This window comes from Centroberyx gerrardi, chromosome 4 (genome assembly GCF_048128805.1).
Source record: "Centroberyx gerrardi isolate f3 chromosome 4, fCenGer3.hap1.cur.20231027, whole genome shotgun sequence".
Classification (NCBI taxonomy): domain Eukaryota; kingdom Metazoa; phylum Chordata; class Actinopteri; order Beryciformes; family Berycidae; genus Centroberyx; species Centroberyx gerrardi.
Window position 1 is genome coordinate 34,148,744 of NC_136000.1, and position 19,372 is coordinate 34,168,115.

The following is a 19,372-nucleotide window of genomic DNA, read 5'->3' on the forward strand; positions in this document are numbered from 1 at the left end:
GCTGCTTCAGCGCGTTGCTGCTAATTTGCATAAAGTTCAGCTCAGCTCAACTTCAACTCGTCGCTGTGGTCGCTGGCATCGCGCCGCTCGCTGCTGCCACGGCGACAGACGCCTCTCGTCGCCAGCTCCCATTGAAAATGAATGGCTGCCGGCCGCTTTTGTAGCTCATGACGCTTCTGGTGTGAGTGCACAGTTAAGGTTTAAGGACAAAGAAACGGAAGGCAAGCCCAAGGCACACCTGTGCAATAATCATGCTGTTTAATCAGCATCTTGATATGCCACACCTGTCAGGTGGATGGATTATCTTGGCAAAGGAGAAGTGCTCACTAACACGGATTTAAACAAATTTGTGAACAAAATTTGAGAGAAATAAGCCTTTTATGTGCATAGAAAAAGTCTTAGATCTTTTATTTCAACTCATGAAAAATGGGAGCAAAAACAAAAGTGTTTATATTTTTGTTCAGTATAGGTTCGAAGTCAGAAAGACAAGTCTACTGTCAATTAAGGAATCTAGTGACTAAGCTAAATAAAAAGAAAGAGTATTATAAACAAAGGATCAGCGAAGTAAAAAATGATGGGAAAAAACTATGGTCAACACTGAATGAAATAATGGGTAGGAAATCAAATACACTTATCTCATTCATACAATCTGAAGGGGCATTTATAACAAAGCCTCATGACATTGCAAACTATTTTAATGATTTTTTTAAAAGTAAAGTTGATAAGTTAAGAAATGGTAAGCAATGCAGTGATGGCTCACTATCACATACATTTATATGGAATGGGATTATGAAGGACAAGAACTGCCTCTTTAAATTCAGTCAGATCGATAGAGAAACTTATGAAATTACTCATGTCACAAGCAGACTCCATTTCCCCTGGCATAGATAACCTAGATAGTAAAATGCTTAAACTTGTAGCCAATTCTGTTACTACTCCAATATGCCATATTTTCAATCAATGCCTAACCAGTGGGGTTCATCCAACTGTATGGAAGGAAGCCAAAATTATTCCACTTCTGAAAGACAAAAACAAAATTTTTAACAGTCCCAATAGTCACCCAATAAGTATTTTACCATTATTAAGTAAAGTAATTGAAAAATTTTTATTTAAGCAAGTGATGGATTACTTTTCCGACAATAATCTACTTTCTAGCTGTCAGCATGCATACAGAGAAGGCCATTCAACAAGCACCGCACTTGCACATATGACCGACGACTGGCTAACAGGCATGGATAACAAGAAATTAGTGGGAGCAGTAATGTTGGATTTCAGTGCAGCATTCGACGTAATTGATCATACCTTGCTCATTGGCAAGTTACAGTGTTATGGTTTCACTTCCAATGCAACCTCATGGTTTAAGCACTATCTCTCAGGGAGAAAACAGAGTCTTCTTTAATGGCAGCTATTCAAACTGGAATGTCACAGACTGTGGGGTTCCACAAGACAGCTGTCTAGGGCCTTTGTTATACTCCATCTTCACTAATGATCTGCCGTTGTGTGTAAAAAATTTCAACACAGTTATGTATGCCGATGACACCACTCTGTACCGTGCCGCCTTAGCGGCCAAGCGGTAACTCGCGCCCTAAGTAATGCCCTAATAGACGTAAACAAGTGGGTTGAGTGCAACAAGTTGGTCTTAAATATTTCTAAGACAAAGTCCATTGTGTTTGGATCCCAACATATGTTGGCCAACAACCCTCAACTAAAATTGGCAATAAGCACCACAAATATTGAACAAGTAAACACAATAAAACTTCTGGGCGTAACTATTGATAGCTCACTATCCTGGTCTAAACATATAAATAATATTGTCACAAAAATGGGAAGAGGAATCAGTATGACTAGGAAGTGCTCTGCGTTCATCACTCCCTCAATAATCAAATTAGTTATTCAGTCTTTGGTTCTGTCTCACCTAGAATACTGCCCTGTAATCTGGTCATCAGCATCAAAATCTGATCTGGAAAAGTTGCAGGTTGCTCAAAATAAAGCGGCTCGTCTAGCACTGGTTGTTCATACAGGACAAGTGTTAACTATATGCATGCACACTTGGCATGGCTGATGGTTGAACAGAAAATGTCTTTGTGTCTCTTAATGCTATTGCGGAGTGTCATTAGTACCAACAACCCATCCAGCTTGGCTCATCAGATACATATGGCCTCTGGGCATGGTTATAGCACAAGAGGTGCAGCCTCTGGTCACATAATGCTCCCGGCTCCAAGAACGAATTTTCATAAACTTACCGTCATATATAGGTCAATAGCACTTTGGAATTCTCTGCCCAAAGATATATCTACTGTTAGTAACAAAATAACTTTCAGAAAGCATACAAAGAAATATCTTGCCAAATAACAGGATAAGCACATACCCCTACATGTATGCATGTCTGATTGTTAGGTTATGTTATTTTATATCCTCAAATTCTTGCCTTCATCTATCTGTTTAGTCAGCTTGCTTTAGTATCACTTTATATCTATTAAGTGGGTTTTTTTTGTTTTTGTTTTTTCTTTGTTCTGTTTAATTGTACTGTTATCTGTTATCACTTTATCCTTAATTTCACTCATTTGTATATCTGCTTAGTTTGCCTGATTGTCTTTATATCCTAAGTTGACTGTACTTTCTTATTGTATGTCTGTATTGTATACAATCAGCTTGCCTGATTGTTTTTATATCCTAAGTTGACTGTACTTTCTTACTGTATGTCTGTATTGTATTTCTATGTTCAGGACCCCAGGAAGACTAGAGGCACATCCATGTGCTTCTAATGGGGATCCTTAAATAAACATAAACATAAACATGACATGTATGTTTGTTAATAGATGTATACAAAACGGGACAAGCAAGCTTGTCTTTTATTGTAATCACACAACACACCACAACACTTGCATGCAGCGACCACACACACACACGCTGACAGGTGGTCGGTGAAATTTAGTCTCTGCTTTTAACCCATCCAAGGCTTGTCCTTCCTCCGGGGGGCAGCGGGCAGCTTTACAGTACAGCGCCCGGGGACCAACTTCAGTCGTCGTCGCTGGTCAGGCGACGATCTTCTTCTGCATGTTTTTAGTGGGGCTCCTTACCGATGTTATATGGAGGAAACCCCATGTGAGCACGGGGAGAACATGCAAACTCCACACAGAAAGGCCCCTTTTTACGAGATAGCCCACTAGGCATCGTGTATCTCTACTTGACTGGTACACCTATGCGTGTACACACACAGATAATAAGAAAAAAACTTTTTACAGAATTGTTTTTATTGTTTGGCATTGTTGCGTTTATTAGATAGTTAAAAGTTAAGGCAGACAGGAACAACTGGGAGAGAGCAGGATGACATATGACAAAGGTCATAGGCCGGATTCAAACCCAGGACAATGCACTTACATGGTACAGACATTTTAGACTGAGCCACCAGGACGCCCCTTTAATTTATATTTTTTACAATCATGGATAAAAATATATTTAAAAAGATAACATGTCTTACAAATTGCCAGGTTTACAGGTACATACAGGTACATAGAAGTAAATGGAGAGATTAAATTTCCCAGTAGGAAACATGTTCTGGAGTTGTCAGTAAAGAGTGTAGTCATCAGACTGTTGGTTAGCTGTTATTTACAAATGGAGGACTGACTAAGCATAATGCTATACTTCATGCACATATATTCAACATAGGAGCTGCCCAGTATAACTTATACTGTCTTATACTGTTGGCCACTTGGAGCTGCTCACTACAGCCACATCTTTCTGCAGCTCCACTCGAGCCGTTTAGTAGCTTAGTGCCTTGATTAAAGGGAACCTTGAAAGTACTTATTGAGGAAGATTTTGCAGAGACGGCTTTTGACGGCTATGATGCCTTCTTTTAACTAACGTCTCAATTTTAGGGATGTACTGGTACATACTAGTACTGGTGCTTGAGGGGTTTGGGAATGCACTCATACTGGTATGAGGCTGGCATGTACTGGTACTCACACGGGGGTACTAGGATGAGGCTGGCAGTACCAAAATCCAATACATAGAGCCATGTGGAAGATTTTCAACACACTTTTGTCCAATCCCAACTAAATCTATATAGTACAATGAAAGTAAATTTTAAAGTTAAATATTTAGAATCAATATTAGCAGTACAATCATTTTGTTTCATAAGACTTGGATTATGCTGCACAAGCTGTATGGAGTAATTTTATGGTACTTTTTGCCCTTTTTGGAACTCTAAATAACCAGTCCCCACTGACTTCAGTTGTTTTGGAGAAGGCTGCTACAGAGTTGTGCTGGCAACCTCCCTATGTTTTATGTGGACAAACAAACTTCATCTGTATTTCAACTGGCATGAGGGTGAGATAACCACAGAATTTTCATTTTTGGGTGAAGTATTCCCTTGAAATAACTTGAGGATCCTCTGTCCAGTTGTCACCAACAACAGAGCAGAACTACTAAAGGCTGATTTATAGTTTGGTGTCGAAGTGTGCGAGCATTATAGTTCTGCATTGGTGATTTTGCACTACAGCGCAGCTACGGCAAGAGAACCATAAAGAACCATGCAGAACCTTAAATCAGCCACACTCAGTCACACTGTCAACATCCACCATTTCCATATGCTTGTATACAACCCACGGAGGGAAATATTACAAGAATTTAAGATAATGGGTAATTTTCTGGCCGGGCTCCTCACCGGCATTTATATTTTTATTGACATTTCAACTTTTGAGCTTTAGTATGTAATGAGCTTGTGACATACACACTGAGGGAACAGGTGTCACAGCACACAACCACTCCTCCTCGCTCTCCTTCTTCCTCCTCGTCATCCTTCTGGTGTCTCCTTTTCTGTGTCTCGTCTACCTCCTCCTCTGTGATGGTGAATTCTCCTCCACAGCGACAGCAGTATGTATACACTGAGTGATCTGAAAGATGACACAGCACTCAGCGCTTAAATTGTACATTCTTATCTTTCACCCTTCAAAACTATATTACACTATAGGCAAGATTTTTATGTAAAACCCCAGCTGTCTTATCAACCTTAGTCAGGAAGTGGGGCTGCAACAGAGAAGTAAAATATAAAAGTATCTCCTAAACAGCAAGTGCGCACTCCATAGAAAGCTGGACTCATCAACAACGGCTGAACCTCTTCAGCATCTCCACTCCCTACAGACAACTAGAAAACATTTAGTTTACTTATGTCACCTTATAAGAATTGTGCGTAATGAACTTTCAGAAATTGAAAGGAACCTCTTATTGCCATTTGAAACCGCTAATGTGCCAAAATTTCACTGTGCAGTTTTAACCTAAGACCAGCCTTGCAGTGGTAATCCTCGACTTCCTGTTCATTAGGTTACCCAACTGTAAGCGGTGGTAACCATTACAGGCCACCCAGGAGTCCATGGTGAAAAAGTCTGTGGTGGATTTTTTAAATTCTGTAATTGTAAATCAGCAATTTCTGCAGAAAACTGCTGATTCATTCGGTCGGTCAGTCTCTCTCAAATTCAAATTCAAATAAGCTTTACTGTCAGGACAAGACAATTTGTCTTGCCAGAGCATTTGCAAGAATATAATCATCAACAATAAACAATCATATTAAGAAGTCAAATAATATACATATTAAAATATTATAAGATAAGATAAGATAATATAGCACTTTATTGATCCCTTGGGGAAATTCAGGTGCCACAGCAGCAATTGAAGGACAATACCAAAGAAGTAAAGTATGTCAAGTACAGGTAATAAAGAATTAAAGGAAATAGCTACTAACATAGAATAAAGGTAATGAACATAATATACAACAATAGAGACAATAGAGATAATGCATATTGTACAACAACAATTCCTCTCTGTTCATGTTCATTCAGATAGCTTGGAAATATATACAGTCAATATTAATAATAAAATAAGTTTATAGTAGCAGAGAGAGCAGAGAATATTTATTTAAATTTAGGGTCACAGGTTTCTCTTATCTTGTCACTGGACATGAGAACAGAAGTGTATTTCTGTCTCTATTTCCATGAGATTGCAGTGCTGCAGAGCCTCTGGTCTTTTTTTTTCAAATCTGGAATCCCAAAGGCCAAACCTGGACAGTTTTTTTCAATTTCCAAGTTATGGTCCCCAAATCTATATTTACGAAGAATGTTTCTTTCTTTAACTAATGCTAAGGTATTTGGACCAGTTTAATTTCTCTGTTAAGTGTGTGATAGCGCTGAAGTTTATTCTGGTTTTTCATTCCGTGTGTAGCACTGTTTTAAGTGGAGGTCAATGCACTTTATTGTGTCTCTTGATGTGTGTTGGTCTCTTGGTGTGTGTTGGTGTGTGTCTTGGTGTTGACATGCTGCTAAGCTCTGATACCAGCTGGTTCAGGGAATCACATTGTAGGGAATGCTGGTTGCAGAGAAGGGCTTGATATTTTAGTGATTGCTGGTCTGATTGGTTTAAGCGTTGCCAGAATTTATATGTTTTCCTTTTAATATGTATATGGAGGGGGAACAGTACTACTACTATTGCTACTACTACTACTACTGCTACTACTGCTACTACTAGGCTACTACTACTACTACTTAGTGTTGCATGGTATACCGAAATTTAGGTACTTTTTAGATACTATTTTGTTAAAAACGGTTCGGTATTAGAATTTCCCAACGTTTGGTACTTGTTGTAGGTCAAATGTGTCTCCGGTGTAAGTGATCGAGAGGATGAAATGTATAATTTGTCTGAATCTCCACTTGGTGGCAGTACTGGCCAAGTCAGGCGCTTGTACAGTCTATGGTCAGGGGACATGTGCCTGTGCATTCATCCCCGTTGATAGCGTTAGCCTTCGATTGAGAGAGAGAAGCAATGCCTCTGCCTCAACATGTCTACTACTGACAACGACAGCGTGTCATCTTCAGAAATAATACCTCCACGCCTTGTACTGGTTAATAAAACGGGCTGCCAAAGTCTACTGTGGGACTGCTTTGCCTACAGAGCTGATGGCGCTGATGGCGAACCCGCTGACATAACGAAGCCTGTATGCAAAAGGTGCTATAAAACAGTGTCGTGCAAGGGAGGAAACACTTCAAACCTCGCCAAGCACCTCAGTGACAGACACCAAGACCTCTCCAAGGAGTACAAAACACGACAGGTTAGCGAATAAGCTAGCTGGCTAGCCAGCTGGTAGGATGGTGATGAGCTGCTAAATTATATGAGATACATAGCGTATCAGTAGCATAGCGTATCAATGTCAGGCCTACCCTACTGTATCGTAAATAGCATGACAAGCATATTAGAAAATGAGAGTTCCAAAATGACAAATGTATTAAGCTACAGTTATTTGGGGGTCTCATTTTGGTGCTTTTTAAAACGGTTAAATAGCTAAATAGCATAGGGCTACTAGCTACATGTCACTTCTAAACTATGGTGGCTCTATAGTGTCAGACAGAACGGCCAGTAAAAAAGGCACACTCCCACCGTAAATATAGCGAACATAACATTGCCCATGGTGAACATAATGCCCCTGGCTAAAAAAAAAAAATGTGATTGGGTTGCGTGAGTGATTGAGTAACGTTTAAGTGGAAATGGCCTGTTGGTAGAATCATGGTTTGTCATTTTGGAACTATTCATAGAATAATACATGGGCATTGTGCAGGGCAGGTCTATAATACATAATATATTAACATTTGACCAAATAAATATAACCATAGATTAGCAATTTGCCCTGATATGTATGATATTAAAATGAAATAGTTACGATTTCATTGTAAATGTATTTTGTACACTCTGTGGGTCTCATGGTTTTGCAACAGCATACTGTATGTCCACGTGTCTCATTGGGTCCTCTTGTTTTAATTACAGAGGTCAAGTGAAACCACCAAGCAATCAACCACAAGTCAGCCTACCATTACCACCACCCTTCAATTGACCCAAAAGTACCCCAAAGATGGGAAAGATGCCAAATGACTTAACAGGGCAGTAGCTGAATTTATTTGTCTGGATGAGATACCTGTGTATACTGTGGAAAAAACTGGCTTCAGGAGTCTTGTGCATGAGTTGGACAAAAGGTATGTCATGCCGGGAAGAAAGTACTTTATGTACACTGAAATACCAAAGCTCTACCAAGAGACCAGAAGTATCCTCGCTGCACAACTGGCAGAGAAACCATTCTACGCATGCACAACAGATCTATGGACAAGCAGAGCTGTAGACACCTACATGGCTGTTACCATCCAGTTTATCAGCACATCATGGGAGATGCAGTCTTGGTGTTTAGGCTGTACAGCAGTGTATTCTGACCACACTGCAGAGAGCCTGACTGAAGCCTTAGAAGAAATGGTTACTGAAACATGGGAATTGGACATGTCCCAAATGGTTGGGATCACGACAGACAATGCCAGCAACAACCGTAAGGCCTTTGGAGACCTCAAGTGGATCCCATGTTTTGGACATAACTTGAACCTTGCGGTAAATAAAGCCATAGACATTGACAGAGTGGCAGCATGTCTGTCCAGGCTCCGTAGAACGGTCTCAGCCTTCTCTAGGCCAAAACTGAAACTGACAAGATCGCTGAAAAAGAAACAAAAGGCACTGCAGGTAGCAGAGCACAAGCTCATTCATGATGAGCCCACCAGATGGAACTCGGCTTTCAACATGGTGGACAGGTTCTATGAGCAGCAGCAAGCAGTCTGTGCAGTCCTGGCGGAGAACTGCAAAAATTATCACCTCATGCCCAAAGACACAGACATCACCATCTTGGAAACAGTGAGGGATGTTCTAGCTCCTCTGAGTGCCTTCACAGATGCTTTGAGTGGAGAGAAAGATCCAACTCTCTCCTCTGTCCTGCCTCTACTATGGAAGATCTATTCCTGTCTAGCAGACACAGATTCTGACACCACACTAACATGTGACATGAAAAGAAAGATAAGAGATGACATAAAGAGGAGATATGAAGATCCTAGGCTACAACTTGTGCTCAACACGGCAACATATCTTGATCCAAGGTTTAAGATGACATTTGTAGCAATGGAAAAGGAGGTGAAGGATGAGCTCCTTCAGGGAGCTGACCTCCCTAGAGGAGAACATGGAGCAGAACATGATCAGGAGGAGCAAGAAGATTCAGTGGTACAACAACAACCAATGGAGAAGAAGAAAAAAACAGACCTGAAAAGCTTTCTGTCCAGCATAACGTTGGAAAAGAGGGGGACAACAGTACAATCTCAGAGAGTGGACCTTGAAAAGACCCCCACTGAAAGACTCATGAATGAATTTGACGTCTACAGCCAAATTAAAGAGATAAGTGCAGTGGAAGACCCACTTTCCTGGTGGAAAGATCATGAAAAGAGCCTGCCCATCCTTGCATATTTTGCAAAAAGATATATGTGCATTGCAGTTTCCAGTTGTGCCTCAGAACGCGTTTTCAGCACCTCTGGCATCATTGTCAGTCCCAGGTGCATAAGGCTGACAGAGGAGCATGTGGACACGCTTGTATTCCTGGCCAAGAACCTAAAACAGGCAAAGGACCTGTCTCAAACATAGACTGATATCACAGGATATTGTGAAGAGTACAATGTGCATGCCTACTTGAAACTGAAAGTGTTCTAATTTGGAAAGATTTTATTATAGAAAGATGCTGTATTCTGTTCTTAAAATGTTTTATATTTTTTGAAAGATTCTTTTGTTTCAAATTGTTTTATTTTTGAAATATATTTCATATATATTTTTTCAGTTTAATATGGTGTTGTTCTAACTAACACCAGAGACATTTCAAAAGGAGACTAACCAGGTCCTTCAATCTCACAGTGTTACAAGGTTGTTAATAAACTGTGAATTCGAAAATGTGATCAACCCTTGTGGACATTCTGTTTCTGATCTATTAGGTATCGAGTATCGAATCAGTATCGTTTCAGTTTCAAATATCGTTTCGGTATCGAGTATCGTGATACTAAACTTGGTATTGGTATCAAAGTCTAAATTTTGGTATCGTGACAACACTACTACTACTAGGGCTGGGCGATATGACCAAAATCTCATATCCCCATATATAGGTCATTTCATATCCCGATAACGATACATATCACGATATAGCACATTTTCTGTAAATTCAATGAATAGTTTATATAAAATGACCACATGGAAAGGCCTATTTCTTATTATATTTTGAATTATATACTCGACAAATAAAAGGTACTTACTCATATTTGATTATTTTTCTCCTTTTATTTAGAACCTTTGTGCAAATTTTCAAGTATGTAACAAAAGATAAAATATGAATGTATAAAATATAAAATGGTAAATAGAAAACACTTTTCAACTATTGCTGCAAAGAAAATAAATATAGGCCTAAAATGTGAATATGGTCAAAAATATCAAAACCAAACATATAATACTCTTTAACAGTAGAACTGTTTGACTTGTAGCAGCAAACAAAAATGAATACAGGCCTAACATAAATATTGGTATATAAAATACCAAATGTAAACATGGAACACTTCCAAGTTTAAACTATAGCAGCAAAATAAGGCTCACAATATAAATATATAAAACATAACAAGTAAACAAAACACTCCTTCAAGTTTGAATTGTAGCAGCAAACAAAAATGAATACAGGCCTAACATAAATATTTGTATATAAAATACCAAATGTAAACATGGAACCCTTCCACGTTTAAACTATAGCAGCAAAATAAGGCTCACAATATAAATATATAAAATATAACAAGTAAACAAAACACTCCTTCAAGTTTGAATTATAGCATTATATGAAAACAACCAAAGTGCCGCAAACAAAATAGATATTTGGCAACAATGCTTCAAAATGTTTTCCTTGTGTTGCCGAATCTCAGGGAGTTGGTTTTACAGGTTGAGAGCCAGGAATACAAGCTGGTCAACTCTTTCTGGTTTAAGTGATGACCTCTGACATGTCACAATGTTCCCACTTGTAGTGAACGCCCGCTCTGATGGGGCACTTGTAGCAGGGATACACAAGTATTTCTTTGCTAGCTTGGCCACTAGTGGGAAATGTGCCTCATGCTGCCTACACCATTCCAGTGGGTCTGTCTCTGGACCAGCCTCCAGTTGGAGATAGAGGTTGAGCTCCTTTTCAATGGACTCTCTGCTTGACTGAGGGGCTGTTTGGCTTTGCTTTGCTGCTTTTTTTAAAGTAGCTGCTCAAACTCTTCTTTTGCCTGTTGGCAGGTACCTCTGGCTCATCTCTAGCAGCTGCAGCTGATGGAAGGGGGGCTGCCTCTGCTGACGCTGCCTGTTCAGCCACCAGGCTCTCCAGTTCTGCAGTAGCTCTTGCCTTGATGTAGTCCACCCTCTCATCTTTAATGTATGTGGTTTTTAACCGAGGGTCAACAAGAGAAGCCATGTCAAGCAGCTCCTCGGTGGTCTGGTCATCATACTTCTCATTTAAGTAGTTCAGAATGCTCTCTTTGATGGTCGTGGTGAGTGTCATCATCCTGAGGCTTGAGAACCTGGTTTTGGAAAAGATGGAGGACCAGTTTCAAGTAGGAAAACCCTGTGTACTGCTCCCCAGACAAGGCATCTGTAAACTCCATGAGAGGACTCAATGCCTTGTTCATGGACTCCAGAACGTCCAAGTCCTGCCAGGTTAGGACCAGATGTTGCGTTTTCTTGTCGGCACGGAGGACCTGTGAGAGAGCTTTCTCCTGCTCTAGCACCCTTTCAATCATTTGTTGCAGAGAGCCCCACCTGGTAGGGGTGTCTGTGATCAGCTGATGAACAGGCAAGCCCAGTTCTGCTTGAGCCTTGGCCAGTTCACGTCTTCTCTTCCATGAATTAGAGAAGGCACTCACCAACTTCTTACAGACGCCAACTGCTCGTTCCACTTGGGGTAGTTTCACACTTCGCGCTGTGTAAATAAAGGAGAAGATAAATGTAACATATATATACATTTATATATTACGCTTTACAGGACAGGTAACACATGTTATATTTTCTATCAAAATTTTAATTTATAAATTATATTTTATTGTTACTGTATAGAGGTGCGCACTAGGGGGTGGGAAAAATCATGACATTTGAAAACTGTTTACAAAGTCAGGGGGAGTATTCTGGATTTTAAGCTTTTAAACTGACTTTTAAATGCTCAGAAACTCAATTGCAGACATATTTTGCCATGTATGGCTGTTACTATAAAAACTAAAACGTTTCCATACATTAATCCTCCTGACAGCAGTCTAAAATGCATCTTGCATTTATCACAATCATTACTACACTTCATTACGCAGGATGCTTTGCACAACACATGTTGCCTGGCAATGGTTTTAATTCCTTTACCACAACCAACAAGCTTACTTGCGTTACCGCTTGCCGGTAAAAAAACAAAACAAACAAACACGCCATTCAGGTTTCAAATTGGTTAATTTCAAGTTAGACTGAGCTCTAAGTACCATTTGTGGCGAGTTAGGGGTTTATGAAAAATACAACGTGATTTGTTTGGTAGCAAACAGCTCACTTAAAACGGGATTTACTTCGACTACACCCCCATTCATCCAAGCTTTTCACATGCACGTCACATAACAACAAACACAGCACCTTCAAGACAGTAAAATACTACGTGGCCTACTATAAGGTATTACTGAAATATATTTTTACATTGTTTTAGACACTCACCAATGGCTAGATGAAGACGGTGGCCAAAACATTGTAAGCGTGCCCAGTCATTCAGCTGAAGTGCAAGGATATTGTTCGTGGCATTATCCGTGGTGACACAGACTAGGTGATCCTCATGCAGTCCCCACGACTCAAGAGCTTCCCTGAGACCTCTGGCTATGATTTCTCCCGTATGGTCATCTGGAAAATAGCCTGTCTGTAAACACCGACTGCAGAGTGTCCAGTCTCGGTCGATGAAGTGTATCGTCAGGCTCATATAGGGATGTGTTGTTCGGCTCGTCCACATATCTGTTGTTGTAGCGTAGTACAATACCTTGTGGATTTCCTCCTCTACTTTGGCCCGACACTCTTGATATAAACGAGGCAACTCGACTTGAGTGAAGTGTTTTCGGCTTGGCATTGTGTATCTTGGGTCGAGTGTTTGCACCAACTCACGAAACCCCCGTTTCTCGACCGTGTAAATTGGGGCCATGTCTTTGCAGATGTAAGTTGCAACGGCAGCCGTTATCTCCTTCCATCTTCGTGAGTCTTTGCCATATGGTGTGCCGCGGGCAAAAGCCTCTTGCAACGTCTGAGTCTGGGGTTTGTTTTGAGCACTCGACTGTACTTTTGTGGCTCTCATCCGTAGACTCTCTCCGTACTGTTTGACGTGATTCTTGCGTAGGTGGTAAAATAGGTTAGTGGTGTTTGAGTCTGTTGTGGGGACCGGTCTGCGGCATACTTTACAAAGTACGGTTTTCTGGTCCGTGTCAGACTTTTTAAACCCAAACCACGTCCATGCGACAGAGGTAGCCCCTCTTTTAGGTACGAGCTCCTCGTCTTCTCTTGGCTGGTCGCCGTGCTCGTCCTGTTGGGAATTACCCCGTTCTGTGTCACGTTCACTCTCGTCCTCCTCCATGTTTGTTTCTGTTGCATGCCTTCATGCCGTGTGGAAGAACGCAAAGCGCCGTCCAAACGACGAAAAATATTGCCGTAAAGAGTGTGATTTGCGACACAACAAAATAAACAATAGAGCATAATATGAAACGATAGACGTTTTTCCTACCGTCACACGATATATATCGTCATATCGCACAGCCCTAACTACTACTACTACTGCTGCTACTGCTACTACTACCGCTACTACCAAGGGCGTAACTTTGGTTTGAACATTGGGGGGGTTGAGATCCATTAGAACCCGAGAACGGCAACCCTCTAGGGGGGTCCGGGGGGATGCCCCCCGGGAGAACAGCTGTGAAATGATCATTTCTGGTGAATTTTAGGGGGAAAATACTTAAGACTACTGATCAATAAATCAAACATTAAATCACAAGATTTGTAAACAGTTGATCAAACCAACAGTTCAGAAAGTCACCACCAAACCCCGTTGTTCAGTTACTGAACAATGGGTTACCAGTAAATTATATTTTATGCATGCTAACATGCCACCTAAGATCTGCCTCCTAGCTGGGCCTGTTTCAGACACATATAGGCTACTCATCTGATACTGTTGTGTATAATACTGCCACACTGCCTACAGTGGGGTCCAAAAGTCTGAGACCACTACCAAGAACTCTTTTGTTTCATCATTTATCAAAAACGAATAAAAAGTTTCTCACACACGATTACATACATATTTACAATATTTGGTATGTCCACCATTTGCCTTAATCACAGCTTACACTCTGTCTAGCATCGATTCTACAAGTTTTTGCAAAATTTGAGAATCCATATTTTTCCAGCACAGCAGTTTTAGAGCATTCATGAGAGTGTTTGTGATGTTACAGTTTGTTTCACTTTCCGCTTTTCAAATGTTCCCAAAGATGTTCAATGAGGTGAGGTCTGGTGACTGTGGAGGGAAAGCCATGCAAGACTTACTTAAACAAGACTTTCTTCCAGTCTTCAACAGTGAAATTGTGGTATTGTTCGGCCCATGCTAAACATTTAGACTTCTTTTGTCATGGAAGAAGTGGTTTGGAAACGGCTACTCTCCTATTAAGGCCACAGTTTCCCAATCGTCTTTTGACTGTACTTTTACTAAATGGAGTAGGGCGTTCTTTGTTCAGTTGGCTTTGTATCTTGCATATGCTGTTCTGTCTCGTAAAGATGTTAGCTTCTTCAGATGGGTTGGTCACTTCAGGTCTGCCTGGTCTTGCTTTGGATGAAAATGACTTGGTTTGTGAAAATCTCTCCAGCATGCGTTGTACTGCCCACTTAGAAACTTTCAATTTAACTGCAACTTGGCCCTGGGATAGTTTTTCTGCACTCAGGAAAACAATTTGGCCCCGAAATGCTTCACTAAGCTCTTTTGACATTGTTGAAAATATTTTTCAAGTCCTTTTTCAAAATTACATTAGTCAATATCTGGTATTATTTGTTAAAAGACCAAAACAATTAACACTGTGTGAATTCAATTAATGTGAATTAAATATATGGTGTGACAACAAATTTTGAAAACCTTGTATTCTTGAATAAGAAGTATCAACTGAGTAAAAAAATCGTATTAGTTTTTGATAAATGATGAAAACAAACTTTTGGACCCCACTGTATATCTCGCTCTCTAGAGGGCCCTATTTACATGTTTAGGTCCAATCTCTAATCACCATTGAGTGACAACAGCAACAACAGCAAAGAAAATATAATTATTGGAAAACATTCATCCAATCAGGGAGATTTTTGTACCAACTAACAGCTTAATGCTTGATTCTAGAGCATTTTCCCCACTAATATCCTTATAAAGAATGGGTCAGTCACCAATCAGCCTTGGGCCGGGAGGCGACAGCCGCATGCAGACTCGCACCGCCTCTCCGCGCCTCAAAACAGCTGGTGCTCCGCGTGTCGTAACCATAGAAACGGGTAGAAGCTGTGTAGTCCAGAAGATGCTGCTATAATGACAGATAGCTAGCTAATGTTTGCATATGTTTACACAGCCATATAGAACACATACCTGATACACCCACTCTTGCACTGACACTTCTGGTCTCATTAATGACCCAGTAGCTTATAGGAAGCAGTCATTAAGTTTTGGGAAATCACAGACCTCAAGAATCAACTTTTCCTCCATTTTTCAAACTCAGTGACAACAGAACAAACTCTCATTTCACTAGTCAGGCGACATGGTGTCCACTGATAATCAATTGTGTGGTGTGTCAAAAAGTTAAGACGCGCACGAACGCAACTTTTTCAGGCGAGCCCACGTCCCACTCCACCTACCATTCCGCCCGCTCCGCCGCGTCTCCCTGCGCACCTCTCATTGAAAATGAATGAGGACCAGGCAATTGTCACTTCCCATGCGAAAGGAGACAGAGGCGCAACATGGGCACAACCAAGTGTAAAACTGAGGAGTGGGGGTGGGTCTGGGATGGCTGGAACAAACGTAACAAACGCGGGGTAAAAAAAAGATTTTATCGGTTTATCTTTGTCTTTATTATATAGAGTTAAATTATGCTTGTTATGCTATATTATCCCCCGACCCCCCCATAAAATACGCCCTTGGCTACTCGTAAAGAGGAAGCAGGTAGGGCAATACTTTCTATCACAACAGGAAGTGCCACGACAAGCAACCCACGTGAAATTAATACTGCTTTTCTCAAGTAGATAAGTATCATCAATCCTTATACTCATCCCATGGTTGCTCTGTGGAGAGGATGAACCAGTCCAGCTGTCAGCCTTGACAATTGACCAGTTTTTTTGTTTATTTTAAACAAACCGGAAACATAAAACATCACTTCCTGTGCTGTGTGTTGGTTGGGCTCCATGCTCGCTGTATCACTTACCAAATCTCTCAGCCAACCTTTTAATGACAAACCAGCAAAGGCCTATATATGCCATGGAACATAACCATTCCACAGAGTCAGCTACTTGTTTACTAGTAGAAAACATAAAACAGTCACTTGACAAAGGAAATGTAGTAGGCGCAGTGTTCCTGGATTTAAAAAAGGCATTTGATACCGTAAATCACAACATCTTAATTTCAAAACTCTCAATGTTTAATTTGTCAAAACGGTCACTGTCATGGTTTGACTCAAATTTAAAGGGTCGTGAACAGTGTGTTGTGATTAATAACATCAAGTCTGTTTTTTGCAAAATTGAAACAGGAATCCCCCAAGGAACTGTCTTGGGTCCCATCCTTTTCAGTTTGTATATCAACGACTTGCCAGAAATATGCCCTGGTATAAGTCTTCAGATGTACGCTGACGATACAGTCGTCCATGTATCTGGCAAAACTTGTGATGCTGTTGCAGATAAGCTAACCAAAAACTAAACACTAAGAAAACAAAGTCTATCTGTTTTTCCATTAAAAAGCTACCTGTAACAGAATCCTTGAATGTTAGAATTAAAGGTGAGCTCATTGAACAAGTAACAGAGGTGAAGTATTTAGGGATAATTTTAGATTCTCTGTTGAATTTTAAAAGTCATGCTAAAAAGATTTGTAAAACGATTAAGGCTAACCTTAGCTGTTTCAAGACGATAAGAAATTGCTTGACATTTGACTGTGCCTTGCTGTTCTTAAATTCAATGATATTTTCACATCTGTCCTATGGTTTAACTACCTAGTCCCAGGCCAACCAGTCAGTAATTAAATCTAGGGATGCCCCGATAACATTTTTTGCCGCCGATCGCCAAGACTCAGACTGTTGCCACTTGCCTGTGTTGTTGAGTCGAGTTAAATAAATGGAGACACCCTCCGAAGATATATATCCGTTTCAGTCTTTGTTTTTGTATAGCCTAAATGAATGTTCTTAAGAGAGAGAGAAATGAGACTTTTCAGTTGCCTCTCCACTGTTAGGGTCTCGACCAGACCTTAGATCGGGCCCAAAAAAACAAGCCCAACCCTACCCGAGCCCGTGCACGTTCTGCCTGAGCCCGGCACGGGCCCGTCCCATTGGCTGCATTTATGGGCCCGAGCCCGGTTTAAAACCGAAATTTTCTTAGTAAGCTGGCTGTTTATAAGTAAACTAATTCCGAGTTGTTTGAATGACAAAAATCTGTTCAGAATTACGTGCAGGATCTTACTGAATAGCCTACTTCCTCTCGCAAAGGACTTGCAAAGCGAGTGTGGTGCCGTAGGCAGCGAAAACCCGACACATTTCAAATCGTAACCTTTGATTGACTGGTGATAAAAACATAATCGACACAAGGAATTAACAATCAGACTTTGTGGATTACAGAGAAATTTGAATGACAGAAATCTGTTCGGGCAGAGAATCAAACCTCTGGTCTCGACCGTCGTCCAGTTCAGCACCGCGGACAGCGGTGCAGAGTGTGGACCATTATGTAAACAAACGCACATGGCTCACGTGTTTTGCGTCATCGATCGGTTTTTGCAATCGGCGACTATAAAGCATTATCGTAATTCTCCGATCTCATATTTATACTGAATATCAGCCGATTCCGATTGCTGGCCGATCGATCGCGGCATCCCTAATTAAATCCATAGAGTGTCTGTACAATCGGGCCCTGAAAATCTTAGACAAAAAGCAAATAAGGTACCATCATTGCCGCATTTTAAGTAAATACAAGATTTTAAGTTTTGCAAACTTTATTGATTTTCATTATGTAAAGCTTGTGTTTAAATGTTTAAATGGACTTGCTCCTCAGCCTTTCTGTAAATACATCAAGAGACTACAGAGCTGCAGCAGATCCACCAGAGCAGCTTCAAGTGGCAACTGTAAAGTTTCATTCTGCAAAACATCTTTTGCTCAGACAGCATTTTCTGTGAAAGGAGTCCTGGAACTCGCTACCTGATCACTTGAAATCTGCTATAAACTTCACCACTTTTAAGAGAGTTACCAAATCCTGGTAAATTCAGCAACAAACTTGTACTCATGTACCTTTTTGATTTTTGATTCTCGTCTGACATTCCAGTCTCATATCAAGGCTATTACCAAGACAGCATTTTTTCATCTTCGTAATATTGCTAAAATCCGACCTATTCTATCATTGCGTGATGCTGAAACTGTAATCCATGCATTTGTATCTTCCAGACTTGATTATTGTAATGCTCTTCTCTCTGGTCTTCCTAGTTGTGCTACTAGAAGTCTTCAGCTTGTTCAGAATGCTGCAGCTAGAATCTTGACAAAGATTAAAAAATTTGATCATATAACACCCATTCTGGCCTCTCTTCACTGGTTACCAGTGCAAGCTAGAGCTGATTTTAAGGTTCTTCTTTTAACTTATAAGGCTTTGCATGGACTTGCACCACCGTACTTATCTGAGCTAATTATACAATATATACCGGCACGCCCTCTTCGCTCTCTCAATGCTGGTCTCCTGGTCATTCCCTCAGCTAACAAAAAATCAGTTGGCTTCAGAGCATTTGCCTACTGCGCCCCTTATCTGTGGAATGGACTTCCATTACATGTTAAAGAAGCAAGCTCAGTCGAAATATTTAAATCAAGACTGAAAACCCACCTCTATTCGCTTCATTATAGCCTACCCTAGAATTACAACTTCAGTCGGGTCTATCACCTTTTTAAACATCCTTTTAATGTTGTTGTTTTTACTGTGGTTGTTTTACTTTAATATTCAAACATCCTTTTAACATTGATGTTTTCAATGTGGTTGTTTTATTTTAACTATTTCATTTTTTTTTTGCTGTATGTTTTGTCCTATGTATTTTAATTGTAAAGTGTATTGGGACCATGCTTCATGGTGATTCTGCACTTAAATAAAATTGATTGATTGATTGATTGATTGATGTCTAGTTTTCTGTAGTTATGTTACTACTAAATGTGTGTTTTATGGTATCTTGTTGTACTCAGTTTACCTTTTTTTTCTTTACCTTGTGCTCTATTGTATCTTG

The 19,372-nt window shown here is 40.4% G+C and overlaps 1 protein-coding gene across 3 annotated transcripts in view; it reads right to left on the reverse strand.

Annotated features, from left to right (window-relative positions):
- Positions 1-3,264: 3,264 nt before the first annotated feature.
- The window catches only part of dnajc24 (DnaJ (Hsp40) homolog, subfamily C, member 24), a 34,458-nt gene continuing 18,350 nt past the window's right edge, over positions 3,265-19,372 (reverse strand). For 2 of the 3 annotated variants that reach the window (XM_078283142.1, XM_078283141.1), the window contains exon 5: positions 3,265-4,895. In XM_078283142.1, the coding sequence (XP_078139268.1) occupies positions 4,681-4,895 (215 nt within the window). In that variant the 3' untranslated portion in view covers positions 3,265-4,680. The remainder of the gene's footprint in view (positions 4,896-19,372) is intronic. The other variant, XR_013504358.1, reaches the window with a different exon arrangement.